This window comes from Brassica rapa, chromosome A03 (assembly GCF_000309985.2).
Source record: "Brassica rapa cultivar Chiifu-401-42 chromosome A03, CAAS_Brap_v3.01, whole genome shotgun sequence".
In the NCBI taxonomy this organism is placed as follows: Eukaryota; Viridiplantae; Streptophyta; class Magnoliopsida; order Brassicales; family Brassicaceae; genus Brassica; species Brassica rapa.
This window is the reverse complement of record NC_024797.2, coordinates 23,984,196-24,001,319: the sequence shown is the minus strand read 5'-3', so window position 1 is coordinate 24,001,319 and position 17,124 is coordinate 23,984,196. Positions and strand designations below refer to the sequence as shown.

The 17,124-nt window shown below is 37.0% G+C and overlaps 5 protein-coding genes, 1 long non-coding RNA gene and 1 other non-coding gene across 8 annotated transcripts; 3 read left to right on the top strand and 4 right to left on the bottom strand.

Annotated features, from left to right (window-relative positions):
- The first annotated feature begins 780 nt into the window (after nucleotides 1-780).
- LOC103860911 (transcription factor KUA1) lies at nucleotides 781-2,738 on the top strand. 2 transcript variants are annotated; one of them, XM_033288149.1, is made up of 4 exons: nucleotides 781-1,495; nucleotides 1,573-1,781; nucleotides 1,854-1,988; nucleotides 2,019-2,738. In XM_033288149.1, the coding sequence occupies exons 1-4, from the start codon at nucleotides 1,237-1,239 to the stop codon at nucleotides 2,400-2,402; spliced, it is 987 nt and encodes a 328-aa protein (XP_033144040.1). In that variant the 5' UTR covers nucleotides 781-1,236; the 3' UTR covers nucleotides 2,403-2,738. The 2 variants fall into 2 exon arrangements, with proteins under 2 accessions (XP_033144040.1, XP_009136840.1); XM_009138592.3 differs by having other exon boundaries at nucleotides 788-1,495; nucleotides 1,854-2,738.
- Nucleotides 2,739-3,043: 305 nt separating this feature from the next.
- On the bottom strand, nucleotides 3,044-7,189 carry LOC103860910 (MATH domain and coiled-coil domain-containing protein At3g58210). The gene is made up of 4 exons (XM_033288151.1): nucleotides 6,557-7,189; nucleotides 6,217-6,377; nucleotides 5,855-6,078; nucleotides 3,044-5,738 (listed from the first exon to the last, which is right to left on the bottom strand). The coding sequence occupies exons 1-4, from the start codon at nucleotides 6,655-6,657 to the stop codon at nucleotides 5,406-5,408; spliced, it is 819 nt and encodes a 272-aa protein (XP_033144042.1). The 5' UTR covers nucleotides 6,658-7,189; the 3' UTR covers nucleotides 3,044-5,405.
- A 254-nt stretch (nucleotides 7,190-7,443) lies between these two features.
- On the bottom strand, nucleotides 7,444-9,677 carry LOC117132839. Its single transcript, XR_004456462.1, has 3 exons — nucleotides 9,392-9,677; nucleotides 8,115-8,119; nucleotides 7,444-7,555 (listed from the first exon to the last, which is right to left on the bottom strand). It is a non-coding gene; the product is annotated as an uncharacterized LOC117132839 (long non-coding RNA).
- On the top strand, nucleotides 9,451-11,190 carry LOC103860908 (60S ribosomal protein L15-1). Its single transcript, XM_009138591.3, has 4 exons — nucleotides 9,451-9,575; nucleotides 9,684-9,850; nucleotides 10,442-10,639; nucleotides 10,803-11,190. The coding sequence occupies exons 1-4, from the start codon at nucleotides 9,572-9,574 to the stop codon at nucleotides 11,046-11,048; spliced, it is 615 nt and encodes a 204-aa protein (XP_009136839.1). The 5' UTR covers nucleotides 9,451-9,571; the 3' UTR covers nucleotides 11,049-11,190.
- Nucleotides 11,191-11,576: 386 nt separating this feature from the next.
- Nucleotides 11,577-13,737, bottom strand: LOC103860907 (myo-inositol 2-dehydrogenase). The gene is made up of 6 exons (XM_033288148.1): nucleotides 13,544-13,737; nucleotides 12,896-13,464; nucleotides 12,401-12,565; nucleotides 12,189-12,323; nucleotides 12,003-12,100; nucleotides 11,577-11,941 (listed from the first exon to the last, which is right to left on the bottom strand). The coding sequence occupies exons 2-6, from the start codon at nucleotides 13,412-13,414 to the stop codon at nucleotides 11,761-11,763; spliced, it is 1,098 nt and encodes a 365-aa protein (XP_033144039.1). The 5' UTR covers nucleotides 13,415-13,464; nucleotides 13,544-13,737; the 3' UTR covers nucleotides 11,577-11,760.
- Nucleotides 13,720-17,120, bottom strand: LOC103860906 (VAN3-binding protein). Its single transcript, XM_009138589.3, has 6 exons — nucleotides 15,237-17,120; nucleotides 14,762-15,164; nucleotides 14,496-14,672; nucleotides 14,359-14,408; nucleotides 14,218-14,275; nucleotides 13,720-14,135 (listed from the first exon to the last, which is right to left on the bottom strand). The coding sequence occupies exons 1-6, from the start codon at nucleotides 15,540-15,542 to the stop codon at nucleotides 13,894-13,896; spliced, it is 1,236 nt and encodes a 411-aa protein (XP_009136837.1). The 5' UTR covers nucleotides 15,543-17,120; the 3' UTR covers nucleotides 13,720-13,893.
- Nucleotides 16,660-16,740, top strand: TRNAL-CAG. The gene has a single exon. It is a non-coding gene; the product is annotated as a tRNA-Leu (tRNA).
- Nucleotides 17,121-17,124: the final 4 nt, after the last annotated feature.

Here is a 17,124-nt window from a genome sequence, read left to right as displayed (position 1 = left end):
AAAAAATCCAATAAAAAAATTAAAGTGAAATTATAAAAATGCTAAAATATATCAATTAAATTTTAATTAATATTATAAAACTTTAAAATAAAAATATTTTCTATATTTTTAAAAAATTTAAACTATAACTTTCTAAATATAAATTTTATATTTATTATAATATTATTATTTTTGATATTTTTATAATTGTATAAAATGTAAATATTATTAATTTATTATTTAACAGCTGCTGCATTTGGTAGTTAACCAGTCATAAGTATCCCGCAAACACACAAATTTCTAACCGCAGAACCAGTCGTACAAATCTCTTAAAACCGCTTGAAACCGCAACCACCCGCATCCGCAAACTCCCGCAACCGCAACCGCAACCGATGCGGTTAAACCAGTCAGGCCCTTAATAAAAGACTTTTTCAGATAACAATACAATATATACATAAATTATCTCTTTTAAAAATTATATTTTCAGATTTTAGATAATTCTTATTATTATTAATTTTAATCAATTATCTAATCAAATAAATTAAAATTTCGTTTTTATGTTTTTTATTTTTTTATTTAGTTATACATTTTATTTATTAAGGGTATAAGCGATATTAACCACTCTAACTTTTAACGTGAGAGCTCGATTCCAAAAATTTACTTCGCAAATAATAGTATAGATATATATATACTTCACATGAATTTAATTATAAAAAGTTGTCACATATATTTTCCATTATATATATTAACTGTTCTAGACTTTAAAACACCTTTTCACATGATATTGAAAATAAAAGTTTTAAAGTAATATTACTTTTATATCAACAATCTACAAAATTTGAATTAAGCGGATTCACAACAATAAAACTATCACAAAGTATAAAGTTACATATATATTTTGGTCTTCGGTCAAATATTAACAATAATTTTATGGACATAATGCAAAAGATTTGTTGAGAAAAAAATGGAATACTGTATATCGAAAAAAGTCTACAAATTAGTAGTGTTTAAATTCAAAGGTTTCCAAAAGAAAAAAAAACAATAAAGTGAATATAATGCTTTGACTAGAAAATAAGGAAATGAAAAAAAAAATCAACATGCGACACAGCAGATAACTTGATATACTTGTGTAATAAATCCCGACCAGATAAACCCCCTTTATAAGTATCGTACCTCACCTTCTATCAGAGATTCTGTGCTTGCGAGATTATCTTCGATCTGATCGACGGCGGCGGAAGATCAGATCCGATTTAGGATATGACTCGCCGCTGCTCTCACTGCAACCAAAACGGACACAACTCACGCACATGTCCGAATCGTGGTGTTAAGCTCTTCGGTGTTCGTCTCACCGAAGGCTCGATACGCAAAAGTGCCAGTATGGGTAATCTCAGCCACCACTCGGGTTCAGGATTGAGTGGACTCGTGTCGGGCTCTCCCGGTGATGGCCCTGACCACGACGGTTACGCCTCCGAGGATTTTGTTCCCGGCTCATCCTCTAGCCGTGAGAGGAAGAAAGGTGCGCGTTTTCCAACTTTGTGGGACTTTATAAATCATATCTGACTTGATGATGATTGTGATGGGATGCTGTTTTAGGGAATCCATGGAGGGAAGAGGAGCATAGGATGTTCTTGTTGGGTCTACAGAAGCTGGGGAAAGGTGATTGGAGAGGTATCTCCAGGAACTATGTGAAGACGAGGACACCTACTCAAGTTGCAAGTCACGCTCAGAAGTATTTCATCAGACAGTCCAATGTCTCTCGCCGCAAGAGACGTTCTAGTCTCTTTGATATTGTTCCTGATGAGGTTAGTTTCTACATTTGCTTGCTGATCTACTTCTGTAACTTGTTCAAGGCGGGCTCTCTTTTCATGTTGCAGATAATGGATTCTCAAGAGATGGAAGCTGAGGACATTCCAATGCAGGGCAGTGACTCTGTTCCGGCACCGTTGATCCTGGAGACGGAAGAGTGTGAGTCAATGAAATCCACCAACTCTAGTGGTGATGAGCCACCAACTGTGACGGCCTCTGCTTCTTTCGGATCGGAAGACACCATCCAAACGCAGCTACAAGTACAACCAACTCCTGGTTCATTCCCTGTGCTGTATCCGGCTTACTTCTCACCATTCTACTCATTCCCCTTCCCGGTATGGCCTGCTGCGCCGGTGTATGTTACCGAGCAGGTGAAGGAGGAGACTCACGAGATTCTCAGGCCAACAGCTGTGCACTCAAAAGCTGCTCCGATTAATGTTGATCAACTTCTTGGTATGTCTAAGCTCAGCCTCAAGGAGTCTAGCCTAAACGGTGTATCAGAACAGTCTCTTTCATTGAAACTCATTGGAGGTTCGGTTTCAAGGCAATCAGCGTTTCATCCAAATCCAGCTAGTGGTGGTGGTTCGGACATGAACACCGTGATTCATGCTGTCTAAAGATCTGCCTGATGGGACGGTGGTCTCTCAGATTTGTAGCCGTAGCCAAGTGATTCATTGTCATTAACATGACTATACAACAACAACAATTTGCAGACAGGTGCCAGGGCTGGTCTCTTGGTTATATTATAAAGATTGTTTTAGTTAGGTTTGTTTGAATTGCTTAGTTCAGCTTTGTTTATTAGGGTGGAAAAGAAAGAAAGAAAAATGTTATGGGCCTTCGCCTTCGTTTTGGTTTAGCATAAACCCTTGATTTCGTTCAAAGATGTATTAAAACTACTTAGCATTTTAGGATTTATTACAATAAGTTTCTTATGAAGATATCTTATTGTGTCATCCCGCTGGTTGTTATTTTCAGTTTATAGTTCATAATCATAACAACAAATGTACATAGTGTTGGGTGGGGACTTGGGAGAGACAGAGTCCCATGTCTAGGCCTACGCATTTTCTTGAGATTTGAAGAACCGAACTGATCAATCAGACTAGAACTTACCAATATCCGAACAGTTCCTATTTTTATATAGAGTGCGTTACATCATCAGACACATTGTTCTCTTTTTTGACAAGATAAGGCACTTCCCACTTGAGGGACACATTATCCTCTTCCACCCCTTGTGGTTTTACAGCAGTACCCCTCACGCTTGGTTAAGAGAAACTAGAGGATAGTTGCATTTTTTTATTTTATTTATTTTTTCTCAACTTTTTCTTTGTTCTTTTTGCAAAGTTCTTGTGTTTTTATTTGTTTTTTCTCAGAGTTTAAGACATTTGAAGAAATTATAATTATTACAATAAATTATAATTTGTTTTTCTCTATATTTTAACATCCATTTTCATATATATAGTTTATATATTTCAACAATTATATAAAAAAAATGTATGACATAAAAAGTGTGGATGCAAAATTGTGAACATGTAAGAAAAATACGTGAACATAAAAAGATGTGGACATGGATTGATAAAAAATATAGAAAATTTCTTTAAAATTTTCGTGGATGAGGTTTCATGAACTAAGTTTCATGGATGTGTTTTCTTGGACAAGTTCTTATATTCCTAATCATCTTACATAATTTCTTAGTATCTGTGGACAAGTACTTTATGCATACCGTGTAGTTTTTATGTACATGTATTTTGTGTAAGCCACTTTGGTGAACAAATATGTGTGGACATGGATATTCAATCCTAAAAATACACCTTGAACATGTTTGTTTTATCCACCGCCACCTCTACCATGGCCTCCACTTTTGTATCCCTCACCCTCACGTCTCCCATCTTTACAGTATCCACCACCATTGTTATCGGAACTAGTCTCGTAGGAACTCACATCTCCTAAGCGACTCTACCACAATCCCAGATCTGAAGTCGCGTTCAACTCGTCACCGCCGGCCAAGCTTGTTAAGGTTCTACCACAAGCCCAGAAAGCTCGTCGCTCTCACCGAACTCTCCAAATCTGAAGTCGCGTTCAACTCGTCACCGCCGGCCAAGCTTGTTAAGGCCAAGAAAGAAGGTTATGTCAGTGAAATCCAGCTCCAATTCGCTAAAGGTCTATATTTGAGAATTTAAGGATGTAATGGAAGGTTATGGTTTGTGAATTGAGATGACATCTGAGAAAATTAAATTTTCAGGGTTTTTTTTTCTTGCTTTTGAATGAGAGTGAGTTGGAGAGAGAGTATCGTGAGTGAGATGGAGAGAGGGTGCACGTGAGAGAGATGGAGAGAGTGTAAGATAATGAGTTGTCACTAGGGTATTTTTGTCTTTAGACAACAAGAAAGTGTCTGTCAAGCATAAAGTGTCTAATTGTGTTAATACAAACTCATAAAGTGTCTATGAGAGTAATTTTTTCTTTTATATATATATCTAAATGAATCAAAACTATTTGAATATCTAACATACAATTTATATACTTTAAATATTATATATACTTTCAAAAAAAATCTAATAAATTAAATTATCAAAAATTGAATTATTCGAATATCTTATTTGAATTATATAAATTAATATGAATTACCCGATATATTATCTTAACAATTTTACTTACTTATATTTTGCTCGAACAATCCAAATTGTCTGGTATTTGTTCAAATTACCCAAAAAATCTTAACCGAACCAAAATCAAATCAGACATGAATTTTGCTCCAATTTTTTTTAAAAATATTAACCGGTTCCAATATTTACATCAGAATCTAAAGAATCGAATCAAATTAAGTCATAACCGAAACAAATTTTATAAAAATTCGAACAGTTTACACAGAAATAAAGAATCGAGAATAAAATAACCGAACCAAAACAAAAATTAAATGTGTATGTCTACCCATGCCACTGTCCTATTATGGGCTAAGATATTCAGAAAAAAATGTAATCAGCTGTCGGAGTTCGAACGCTGTCCTAATGGCGGGAATTCTTAACCGGACACTAGTTGTTCCTCCGGTTTCTTGATCATCACGCTGTTGCTCTCGTTAGCTGTCCAAATTTAGGGTTTTGAGTCCGAGCGAGATACGAGTCTCGGTTTGGAATCATTCTATTGAGCTACTTACGGCTCGCAGGTACTTTTCTATGGCTGATAATGTAGACATTACGTCGCTTGTATCACTTCTGCTGTTCGAGTTATTGATCTTATGTACTTGGCGTCACTACTATGTGGTGTTGACTTGAAGACTCTCTTCTCTGGTGAGTTGGAGGAACAGTCTAAGGCTTATGAATCAGTGAAACGGATTATTTGATCATACAACCTTCACAGATTCAAAAGAAAGTAGCTTATTAAGCTATCAAGATTTTTGTTTTCATCGATGAAGTGTAAACCCCATAAACAATGGACCTGCATAGAAGCTTGATAGCTAACTTAATTAACACTTTGCTTTTCATTCAAACTGCGTGCATTACATTATGACAGAGACCTAGAGACTGAAACGCAGAACACAACAAGCAGGACCCAAGTCAGACAAAATCGTCCAATGTTAGATGAGTTTTTGTGGCCAACACATCTGCCTTTTCTTTCTCCAACAGAGCTTAGACCTCCAAGCTCTTTTGCTTAAGGTTTTTCAGTTCTTCCTCCAACTCTCGCATACGAGTCTCACCAATATGCACCATCTTCTTATTTTCCTTCACTTTCGTGAGCTTCTTCTCCAACCAATCCACCTTAAACCCCGCATTTTTAACGTATGCAAGTGCATTATCTGCTTCCACCAGATCTTCACTGGAAAGCTCCCCAGGTCCCAGGCATAATGTTTCGATCAGGCAAAGTAGGACATTCATGCATGCTGTCCTCAGATGTTTGTTCTTTGCACGGAGTACTAGTGCAACGTCAGAGTGTTTTTCAAAAATACGCCTCGCAAATGTTACCTGCAATTGGAAAAGGATATTACTTTATCACATTTATATGAGCTGTTTAACTGATAAAACTTTTTTTTTAAGAGAGAAGTAAATAATACCGTTTCTTGAGTTTGAACACAGCTTACCTGTGAAGGAAGAACTTGAAACCCATTGACATCTACCAAATCACCTTTATCATTCAGCTTTGTATTATTCAGAGTTTGTTTTACCAACACAAAAATCTCTAACTCCACAACAATCTTGACTTCTCCATTAACAATAAACCCACCATTTTCGTCCTCCAGCTCGCTAAGGGGAATTATAGATATAAATCTAAATCCCCACTTTGTGCGTTCCGCGCAATATGTTTCTGAAAATAACAAAACAGATTTGCTTTCATAATGACATCAATGTTTACAGATAGACCAGGTATTCCAGAAACAGCAAAAGTCCCATAGTACAGAAAAGTCCGCCTAACAAAAGTGGCTAGAGTAGAAAGATTATTCACCTTCCATTTGAGAGACCTTTTCTGGATTTTTATTAACAATAGTGCATGAAAGTTTTGCGTGTTCACTCCACCCAGAACGCACATTTGGACCATCATTAACCCAAATAGCCAGACACAGTGTACTAGCCTTACTATTTTCACCGGGGTAGGCCATGAGACTCCTGCAAGCCGAACCCATGTAAAACTATTGATGTCCTCGATCATAAATCTAAATTGGACGAAAACACAAAAAGACAAATTCTACTTTCTTAAAATACGCAGCAACCATCACATCAGAATGCTCACATAAATCTTAAACGGAAGAAAACATTAGAGAACAAGTTATAATCTAAGTTCTAACCATTTGCAGCCACTACCGACGACTTGATCAGAATAACTTTTCTTAGATTCCAAAGATGAGAAATTTTTTATCACCCAAGTGAACTTGATGTCATCCCCCATTGGTCTTGATGGTGACTCCTACAGATCTAAATTTGTAAAATTAAATAATCAAAAAACCCTTTCATTAACGAAAGGAGTCAATGTAATCAAAGATCATAAAAACCAAAATGGTTTAAGTATTTACCCCTCTGAGTTGCACCAAGAGAGAGACAGACACGGACGATGTACTTCAACAGTGCAGCTACACAACTTTATAAGCATCCAGGGTTGATTACCCAAGACGAGAGGAATGCGAATCGTTTCAGCTCCCCATGGCGCATGGGGTTAATAAATTTAATATAATTAAGACGCGAGAGGAATGCGAATGGCTTCCATCTCTTTTGCAAGGTGTTTAAGGGTATGACTGGTTTTCCCGCTACCACCCGCAAACGCAGCTTTTGCGGTTGGTAGCGGTTGTTGGCGTTTCGCAACAATCGCTCAAACCGCTCCAAACCGCTCCAAACCACTCTAAATCGCTCTGAACCTCATAAATTCAAAAGCTGGTTCCACCTAGCGTTTGCGGTTGCGGTTGCGGGCGGTTGCGGGAGGATAAAAAAAATTTCTTTTTTTCCAAAACAATATAAATACAAAAATAAAAATATTCAATAAAAAAATTAAATTGGAATTATAAAAATGCTAAAATATATCTATTATATTTTAATTAATATTATAAAACTCTAAAATAAAAATATTTTCTATATTTAAAAAAAAATAAATTATAACTTTCTAAATATAACTTTTATATTTATTATAGTATTATTATTTTTGAGTAGTTTGAGAATTCTACGTGGGGCGTAACATAAACGTTTTAATGATCTTTTTGTATTGTTTTCTTTGATATTTTCCAATAACATTTTTTTTTCTACTTCTTGCAATTGTAGCCATCGATCTGATCTGGTTTTGAGAAAAAAGGTGGGAACTAGGAGTGATCACTTTATCCGATATCCGAAGCCGCACCCGAACCCGATCCGAAAAATCAGAATCAAAATCCGAATCGAAGTAGCAGAACATCCGAACAGGTATTGAATTAAGAGATATTGGATATCCGAACCCGAATGGATATCCGAAGATAACAAAATATATGTATAATTAACCATATATTTCTAGTTTAAATCTATCATTTTATATAAAATATTTATATTGATACTACACATACTTTAAGTTTATATGATATACATAGAATTATAGAGAGAATGATTTGCTTCCCTTAAAATACATCCAAAATTAAAAAAAAACAAATTAATGTCTTTTTTAGTTTCAAAATGTTACGTTCAAATCTATTAACTATTCAATATTTTAAAAATAAAAATTAGTTAAGTGAAAGTTATATTTTTAAATACAAGAAATTTGAGAAATGAAAAAATTAAATTTTTTTCTTAAAAATTTAAATATCCGAACCTGGTCCGAAATAACCGAACCCGAACTAAAAATACCTAGACCTGACCCGAAGTACAAAAATACCCGAATGAATTATATACCTGTACTAGATTTTGACCCGCGCTTGGAAAGCGCGGGTTTGTTTTTGTAATTAAATATATTGTAAACGAATTTCTATATAAGATAGTGTATAAGTTTGAGCACATTTATCCAAAACCACGGACCAAACCGTACCAAGCTGAAAAACCAAAATTGAATTGAATTACATAAATAATATAGCAAATCATAAATCTATGACCGAAAAATTGAAACCGAACAAAGAACCAAATGAGTACCTGAATTTTTAAATAAAAATTATATATTTAAAAATATTAATTACATTCAATTTTTAAATAACCACATATCCTAAAAATACTATTTATAAACAGGATAACACGAAAACTTGAATTACCCGAATATTTTTATTTGGTTGATAAATAATTTAGTTAACCAAAAGTATAATTTATGTATATAATTATTTATTTCAAATATATATAACTATGTTTAATATAACACATAGTATCAAAACTATTTTCAAAATAATATTATCTTTTAAAATAAGTAGATTTTGTTCTAAAACACAATTCTACTGCTAACATGTTTTAAAGTATTGATATAGTGTTAATAAATAACAAAGTGTTTTCAAAGTTTTAGAAGTTATCACTAACCGATTTATAATTGGTTAGACTAAATATCTAACAGAACCGAAGATAAATAGTCATTTTCTGAAAATATAGCAGATGAAAAGATTGAACCGGTTTTATGTAGACCATAATCATATCTATGGATTTTATAGGAACTGGTTTGGTATTAAAATAATACAACCAACTTGGAATATTAAGCTGTGACAAACATCGTTTAGTTTGTGAATGATAATGTTGAAGTGTTCATATATATAACATGGTTAATCAAATCAGTTTAGTTAATAAGGTTAGTATAAAATAATGGTTCATCTCTGTAAAAAATGTATTTTTTACAATAGATATTATATTTTGTTTATAGTCTTCGAAGGTATTATCTATTAAATAAATCACAAGTAACCATATACTATATAAATATAGGGTGGACATTATTTAATATTAGCTCAAAATATTTATGATGGAATAATGCGTATATAGTAAACGTATAAGTAGATAATTAGGTTAGTACCAATTTTTATGATTAATTTGCTTTTAATGAAGAATAATTAAGTTAGTAGTATGAGAAATAATAGGAATTCTAGTTAAATGAAATGGTCCAACTATGACTTGTTTTAAGTAGATTTTTTAGGACTCCTTCCCTTTTAATACTATAGTATTGATACCAAAATACCCGAAAATCCGAAATACCGAACGCTCACCCTCCCTTGCCAAAAAGGCTTTTTCTTAATGGGCCTTACCAATTGCGTAGCAAACGCCCAATAAAGAAAGCTAATGGGCCTTACTAAAGGTGAGGTAAACCCTAGCTCCACACTGAATCATCATCTATATAAAAGCAGAAACCTAGCTGAAACAAGTGACTGCGACGCCGGAGATCAGCAATGGGTACGTCTTTCTCTCTCTTTGTTATGTTCATTGGATTTTGATGATGCATGTTCTTTTTTATGATAAGTTAGCTAAGAAGTAAGAAATGTGTGTTTTTTTTAATTGCAGGAGCGTACAAGTATGTATCAGAGCTATGGAGGAAGAAGCAGTCGGATGTGATGAGGTTTGTGCAGAGGGTTAGGTGCTGGGAGTATCGCCAGCAGCCTTCCATTGTCCGTCTCGTCAGGCCTACTCGTCCCGACAAAGCCCGTCGTCTCGGCTACAAGGCCAAGCAGGTCTTTTTCTTCTTCATTGTCTTCAAAAAAATTGTCACTTGTTTTAGTTATATCTCGAATCAAGCTGGTTAAGCGGTATCTTGAAGCGTAGGCATATGTCTGCGTTAACATGATAGAATGCTTCCTGAGACTAGCTAAATTGATTCAATCTTATACCGAACAGATCTCTAATCTATTTTTGACTCTGTTCTTGTCAAAGATTGTTACATTTCTAATAATCCATTCATCTGAATATTTAACTTTGTGTAGTGTTCGTGTTATGTCTTACACGAATCATTTTGTAAAATTTGCAGTAGTTTTTGGTATTATCGAATCAACCTTTTAATTGGTAATAAGCTGGTCAAGCGGTGTCTTGACACGTAGGCATTCTTCTTTTTTACATGTAGATTTATCTGCGTTAACATGATAGAATACTTCCTGAGACCAGCGAAATCATTTCACTCTTCTGACCGAACAACTCTTTATCTACTGTGGAATCTGTTCTTGTCAAAGTTTGATACATTTTTTATATTAAGTTATATGGTTCAATTTTTTTTTTGTTTGTCGTTCAATTGGTATGTGTTGACCAACTATTTGGTTATTTGTGTTCAGGGGTTTGTTGTTTACCGTGTTCGTGTGAGACGTGGAGGTCGCAAGAGGCCTGTTCCCAAGGGTATTGTGTATGGTAAACCCACTAACCAGGGAGTGACACAGCTCAAATTCCAGCGCAGTAAGAGGTCTGTTGCTGAGGAACGTGCTGGTCGCAAACTTGGCGGCCTCAGGGTCGTTAACTCCTACTGGCTCAATGAGGTTAGCACCAAACCTTCAGTTACTTGTCAAATATGATCTGTTTATTGGATAATGTGATTAACTCGTGTACTATTAGACATTTATAATAACTTGTTTTATTAACCTTGCTGTTGTGATGATTGATTATGTTGATTAATGGTGTGTTTGTTTCGGATTTACTTAGGACTCTACCTACAAGTACTACGAGATTATTCTTGTGGACCCTGCACACAATGCTGTCCGAAATGATCCAAGGATCAACTGGATCTGCAACCCAGTGCACAAACACAGAGAACTGAGAGGGCTCACCTCAGAGGGAAAGAAGAATCGTGGTCTTCGTGGAAAGGGTCACAGAAACCACAAGAACAGACCTTCCCGCAGGGCTACTTGGAAGAAGAACAACTCCCTCTCTCTCCGTCGTTACCGGTGATCTGCTTTTATGTTTTGTTTTTTTTTGCTTGCTCGAATGGTATATCTTCTGTGTGGATTTGGTGTCAGAATTCAAGAATTTCATTTGTATGGAAGAATATTTTACATTCAAGAGTTTGTGTTCCAATTTTAAGTTCCTTCAAACTTTGAATCTGGCAATAAAGTAGTTCACCTTTAAACGTTTAAAAGTCTGAAGCACATTAATCTGGTTGGTCTTCTTACAGACTAAAGGTGTCTGATTCTTATTTTGATACATTTTTTTGTCGTTTGTCTCCCTAACGTCAATCCTAATACATTTGAAAGTTGTCATCTATAATCAGAATTTTGATTCTTCCTTTCATCTTTGCTTATTGTTTTACCAAATCATAGCCATCAATCTCATCTGTTTATCATCCTTATGGCCGTTGAAGATGACAATCAGCTCATTTGTGTATGTATCATGTATGTATATCTACAACTATAATAAGAAGAGAGAGAATGTCCTTTGATTTTTCCTCGACGAGTGGGATAATGAACTCAGTTGTAGACATCCATGTCAAACGAAACTTCTACTAATTGAAGCTTATGTACATATAACAATAAAAAAAAGATTCAGTTTTGGCTTACCTTACACCAAACAGCTGCTTATCTTACAACACAGAGATTCAAGTCTTGCTTAACAAACATATGAAAGCAAATATACCAAATTAACAAGATTCCTGCTATATCACAAGTCACAAGACCTCGTCCATGGATACATAGCGGCGCTCCTGAATGGAGAGCTGTGCAGCAACTCCCATGGCAACAGCCATCAACCCGTCTTCCAAATCAACAGCTGCTAGTCCTTCACCCCTGATTGCCGACAAAAACATGAGGTGTTCCAAGTAACTTGACCCATGATGCAACCCTTCATACCTGAATAACCAACCTCATGTGAATGTGATGTAAGAGAATATGTCAGATGAACATAGCTTACTTTATTCTTTCATCCTCAGCTTTTATCGTCTGAACGTGTTCTCTTCCTCCTGCACGAGTCCCAAATCGAACTAAACCCTCTGGAACAAGCGCCTCCCCCTGCAACATGGTTGCCAAGTAAGTTAGGAAGAAATACAGACCCTACTCAAGAGACTCATGGAGATAAAACTATCAAAAGGACTTAAACCTTTCCAATGTCACCAGTAACAGAGATTTCTTGCTCGTTTCTGCTTCCTTCAGCAAACATACAGAGATCAAGCATCCCACGACACCCATTGTCAAACTCAATGACAACATAAGCGTTATCAATTATATCAGGCACCTAAGTTGTCACAGAGAAACAACAATAGTAAGAAACTCCCAATATATACATCGAACTCCGGATTGAAAAAAAAGTACCTTCCCATCATAAACTTCATCCTTATGGTTCACATCCACGCCACCAGAAGCCATCACACAAACAGGATCCGCAGACGCAAAGAGCCTCATCAGATCAAAGAAATGGCAGCACTTCTCCACCAAAGTCCCTCCAGTGTTCACATTGAATCTATTCCAGTTGTTCACCTAAGCAATCAATCAAAATAACTTAAATAGCCCTGTTCGTTTGGTTGCCGCAGGTTTCGGCGTCAGCGGCAGCGTCAGCGACGGCAGCAGCGTCAATGAAGACAGTTGTTGTTCGTTTTGCAGACGCTGACGCTGCTGCATATTATATCGCGACCGCAGGTTTTATCGGCGTCAGCTGTAAGACGCGGCGTCAGTCGCAGCTTCATGCGTCAACGAAACGAACAAGAGTTGACGCAGAATGTTGACGCTGCCGCTGCCGCCGGTACCTGCGGCAACCAAACGAACAGCCCTAATGTCTAAACACAATCCACATGTATGATGAGCCTTTACCTTAACCAAGAAAGGGAACCTATGCTCACGGATAGCTACCATCTTGACATCACCAAACTCTCCGCCGTTCACTTTCTCTATAAGCTTAGCGACAGGTGGCATGTATCTATACTCCAGCCCAACTTGCACCACCATATCTAACCGTTTCTTCGCAGCCTCGAGAACCTCTTTGCAATCCGCAACGGTGGTGCACAGAGGCTTCTCGACGAGAATATGATGCGGTTTGGGGTAAGCGATGATGTCCATGAGGATCCGGTGGTGAGTCATGTTGGGGGAAGAGACGACGATCACGTCGCACGTCTCGCTCTCGAGAAGCTCCTCGTGTCCTGAGAAGACCTTGAGGTTCCAGTTGAAGGATCGAGCGAGTTCGATGGCGAGGAGCTGTGAGGGAGGGTGGGGATCGGCGATGGAGACGACGGCGAGGTTTTGGTGGCGGAGATGGTGGAGGTTGATGAGGTGTTCTCTTCCCATCATGCCGATCCCTACGATTCCGTACTTGGTTATCGTTGAGTTCGCCATTGCTGAGCTTCCGAGCTCTCTCTCTCCTCACTCTCTCTCTCTCTCTCTCTCTCTCTCTCTCTCTCTCTCTCTCTCTCTCTCTCTCTCTCTCTCTCTCTCTCTCTCTCTCTCTCTCTCTCTCTCTCTCTCTCAGATCTTTTGGATAATTTACGAAATGGTCCTTTGAATCTTTTCAGTTTCACGAATTTTCGATCGTTTATGAAATCTCTTATCTCTCCCTCCGCCACAGCTTTTGGATTATTTATAAAATGGTCCTTACAATATTCTTAATTACATGAAGAGTCCCTAGATTTAGCACTGGTTCATTATTGTGAACAACCTTTTGCTCTTTATCCAAAAGTCTTCTCAGGTTACAAAACACTAAAGATTGTACATTGCCAGTTTTTTTTGCAAATACATCATAACAGCAAAAATGTGGAGAGACATTAATATGTATATATAATCAGATATATATATATATATATATACATGATCCTGCATCACGTTTTACTAGTGAGACTCAGAGATCCCAGAGAGCACTTGGCAGCCTCAAAGCAGTTTACTTGGCGAAGAAGACACTGTACCCCATCAACCCATCTCTGCTTGTGAATCTTGTTCTTGCACTTGAACTCTAACAGGCCTTGTCCTGTTTTCATACCAAAGTACACTTCTTCTGAGTTGTTTTCCCTCTCTTTCTTGTATGGCCAAGCTGATTTCTCATCGCATACTCCATATACAACGGCTTCAAAAAAAAAGGAACTACAAGTTCAGAATGTCTTTCCTTCAGGTAAGTTATCTATACTTAAAGGTTATGAAATGCTTACTTTTGATCTTCTTGGAGAATGCTCCTCCTACATGTTTGCTTTTCAGTTTAATCATTACCTGAAAAAAATCATAATAAGCATTAGATCAGAAGTGTAGTGTGATGCGTTGTGGGTTTAGGTTTCTAATCATATCTGCTGTACCTGAGACTTCTTGTTGCAATAGACGCTGACACGCTTACTTCGTTGCGCTCCTGAAAGTTAAAAGCACAAAAAACAAAGAGGTCTTAGCTCAGTGAACTCTTCAATTCATCAGAGTCTAACTAATAGAAGATACTTACCATGTCGTGAGCATTGCATCAGTTCTCCTTCTAATGGAAGATTTGGTTCTTCCAACCTAAACTGAATATTTGAAGGCCAATGAGAGTCAGAGAAGCTTCTCTCAAAAGGTGCAATAGATGCGTTTTTCCTTGCTTCCTTTGGCTGTCTCGCCTTCAGCGCCGCTTCTCCTCTCAAAGCTATTAACCATTTAAGACAAAACTTAAGTCAAAGGCTTGTGAAACTACAACAAAGCCTTTAATAGTTTCAAAACAAGATCCATCCATACCTGTTGCAGCAGCGGCTGTAAGAGTCATGAGATCACCAGGGCTGTGGATATCCACAGATGACTGCACCGTAGAAGCAACACGCGCACGGTCAGCACCTGCTCGCTCAGCCATCTCAACGCAATGTGAGGCTAAAAGCTCGGTGGCTGAGGCCAAAGCCAGAGCCATCTTGGAGCTTGAGCCTTTGCTGTTGCTTGCAGATGTCACAGAGGCTACACCTGCAGCCAGAGCGGCTATAGAGACTGCGGAATGCACGTGTGCGTTCTCCACGCGCACCTTGTCTTTCTTCTTGAGATAGTTGATGGTGTTGCTGCTGCTGCTACTGTTATGTTCCTTGTGGTGGTGAAACCATTTTGACAATGTCCCTCCCTTGCGTGTGCCAAACGAGTTCATTATCTTCCCAGCCTAAAATCAAAAGCCCCATTATGAATGTGTGTTTGGTCTGAATTGAGAAAAGGGATGAGAAAAGTGACGTACCACGAGTGGATCTGAAGCAGCAGCATCAGGGAACAAGACAGGATGAGTGTTTTGAGCAACACAGAACTGTTCTTGTTGTTGTTGTTGTTGTTGTCTATGTTTGAGTGCAAGTGCTTTGGCTATTTCAGAAGTAGAGAGACTCCAGGATCTAGACAGGAACTCCATTGGCTCTTTTGGTGTCTGAGGCTGAGGAATAGATGAGAACAGCTCTTCAGCTCTGAGAACTCTGTCTTCCTCCAGGTTCTCTGATCCAAACAAGGAAGATGAAGTATCCTTCCAATCTGGATAAAACCCACCACTCTCCATTGTTTTTTTAAATTTTCTATGTAAAATGATGAATGAATCTTGAAATACAAAATGAAGCTTTCTTGAATTTGAAAAGCTGACGTGGGATGATGACAAAATAGTGAATTTAATGGCCTGGTGGTGTAGGAGTTATGTTTCTGATCAGAACCATGTGACCAAAACTCTTTTAAGTTTCAGAAAATGAACTGTAAAACCTTTAATGAAAATAATAATTAAAAGGAACAACTTTATGGAGATGAAAAGGATGATGTTGACTCAGATGGAAGAGAAGAGGAAGAGCATAAACGCAAACTACACAATAAAAGAATCTTTTCTTTTGTTTTTTTTTTCTTTTTTTTTCTAATGTGATAGAATAATTCAAAACCACAAGTTTCAAAAGTACGTGCGGACTAACAAGTGAGAGATAGATTGCCGTAAGATTCTTGGAAGATTTAAGAACTCGTCTCCATGTTCTTCTTACATATATATGGTGTGGATAAAGAGAGAGATGATGTTGTTATGGGCTAAAGAACAATCTCCTTATTTTACCAAAAAAAAAAAAAACAATCTCCTTGGATTCAGGTAATATCTTAATGAAGTAGGACGGTTTGTGAAACCATAAAGTGGCGACAAATGCATTGGTCCGAGAGCATTTTTGTCTGTTTGAGCGGACGGCTCTCTAACACGATTCATTCCCCCATACCGACCAGCTCCTTCAAATAAATACGTAAAAGAGAGACCACTTCGGTTTTTCTATTTGTGTACTCTAATTGTTTGAGTGGTTTCACGGATTAACAATCATTTTTGTTGTCTATCTAGCATTACTATTTTAATTGTATCACTTTGAGTACTCTAAACGGTTGAGTATCCAAAGCATTTAAACAAAGTATCCCCAAACAAATAAAACTAATTTTATAGTTGAGTCATGTTGTTTAACTTGGCCTCATATGGGCTTTTATCTATAGGCCCATCAAGACTGGCAGCAAACTTTGTACCGAATCAGCCGAAACACCTTTCGAAGATTATACGAATCAAGAAACATTGGAGCAGAGGAGATTCTGTTCAAAGAGGTAGAAAGGATGGTAATAGCATAATGTTTTTATTGAGTTGAATATTTAAGTACAAATGAAAAACAAGTGTCAAGATGGCCGAGTTGGTCTAAGGCGCCCGCTTCAGGTGCGGGTCCGAAAGGGCGTGGGTTCAAATCCCACTCTTGACATCACCTTTTTTGTTTTTCTTTTTTGCTATTTATTTAAATCATGTTAATGTCTGTTTGATGATCGAAACACTGATGAAATGATATTTAATCTAAACATTATCAAACCGATTTACCCTCTGTGACTAGTTTGTTCCCTCAAGCATTGTTAGTGCATTTCATGCCATTGAATCCAATGTTTTATAGATCCACACACTATTCTCTTATAGATAAAACATTTTAACACAAATACAAAAATGATTGATTTTGGTTTTTCTGCATTTATGTTTATTTTATCGAAACTAAAGGAGTGTACATGTAGATTCATATAATCTACAAGACCAGACAAGTCAACAGCTTACAAACAGACACATAGAGAGAGAGAGAGAGACGTTACCTACTAAGTAA

Bases quoted from the DNA above. Each gene is read 5' to 3' on its own strand.
- LOC103860907 (XM_033288148.1), bottom strand. From the start codon at position 13,414: ATGGCGAACTCAACGATAACCAAGTACGGAATCGTAGGGATCGGCATG. The intron at 12,566-12,895 runs GTAAAGGCTCAT...TTGATTGCTTAG, and splicing joins GGTTCCCTTTCTTGGTTAAG to GTGAACAACTGGAATAGATT. The intron at 12,101-12,188 runs GTTTAAGTCCTT...ACCATGTTGCAG, and splicing joins TTACTGGTGACATTGGAAAG to GGGGAGGCGCTTGTTCCAGA.
- LOC103860906 (XM_009138589.3), bottom strand. From the start codon at position 15,542: ATGGAGAGTGGTGGGTTTTATCCAGATTGGAAGGATACTTCATCTTCC. The intron at 14,673-14,761 runs GTATGGATGGAT...AATGGTTAATAG, and splicing joins TACAGCCGCTGCTGCAACAG to CTTTGAGAGGAGAAGCGGCG. The intron at 14,136-14,217 runs GTAAGCATTTCA...TTTTTTTTGAAG, and splicing joins ATTCTCCAAGAAGATCAAAA to CCGTTGTATATGGAGTATGC.
- LOC103860910 (XM_033288151.1), bottom strand. From the start codon at position 6,657: ATGGGGGATGACATCAAGTTCACTTGGGTGATAAAAAATTTCTCATCT. The intron at 6,079-6,216 runs GTGAATAATCTT...TGTTATTTTCAG, and splicing joins AAAGGTCTCTCAAATGGAAG to AAACATATTGCGCGGAACGC. The intron at 5,739-5,854 runs GTAAGCTGTGTT...TTCCAATTGCAG, and splicing joins TTCAAGTTCTTCCTTCACAG to GTAACATTTGCGAGGCGTAT.
- LOC103860911 (XM_009138592.3), top strand. From the start codon at position 1,237: ATGACTCGCCGCTGCTCTCACTGCAACCAAAACGGACACAACTCACGC. The intron at 1,496-1,572 runs GTGCGCGTTTTC...ATGCTGTTTTAG, and splicing joins TAGCCGTGAGAGGAAGAAAG to GGAATCCATGGAGGGAAGAG. The intron at 1,782-1,853 runs GTTAGTTTCTAC...TTCATGTTGCAG, and splicing joins TTGATATTGTTCCTGATGAG to ATAATGGATTCTCAAGAGAT.
- LOC103860908 (XM_009138591.3), top strand. The intron at 9,851-10,441 runs GTCTTTTTCTTC...ATTTGTGTTCAG, and splicing joins TCGGCTACAAGGCCAAGCAG to GGGTTTGTTGTTTACCGTGT. The intron at 10,640-10,802 runs GTTAGCACCAAA...GGATTTACTTAG, and splicing joins ACTCCTACTGGCTCAATGAG to GACTCTACCTACAAGTACTA.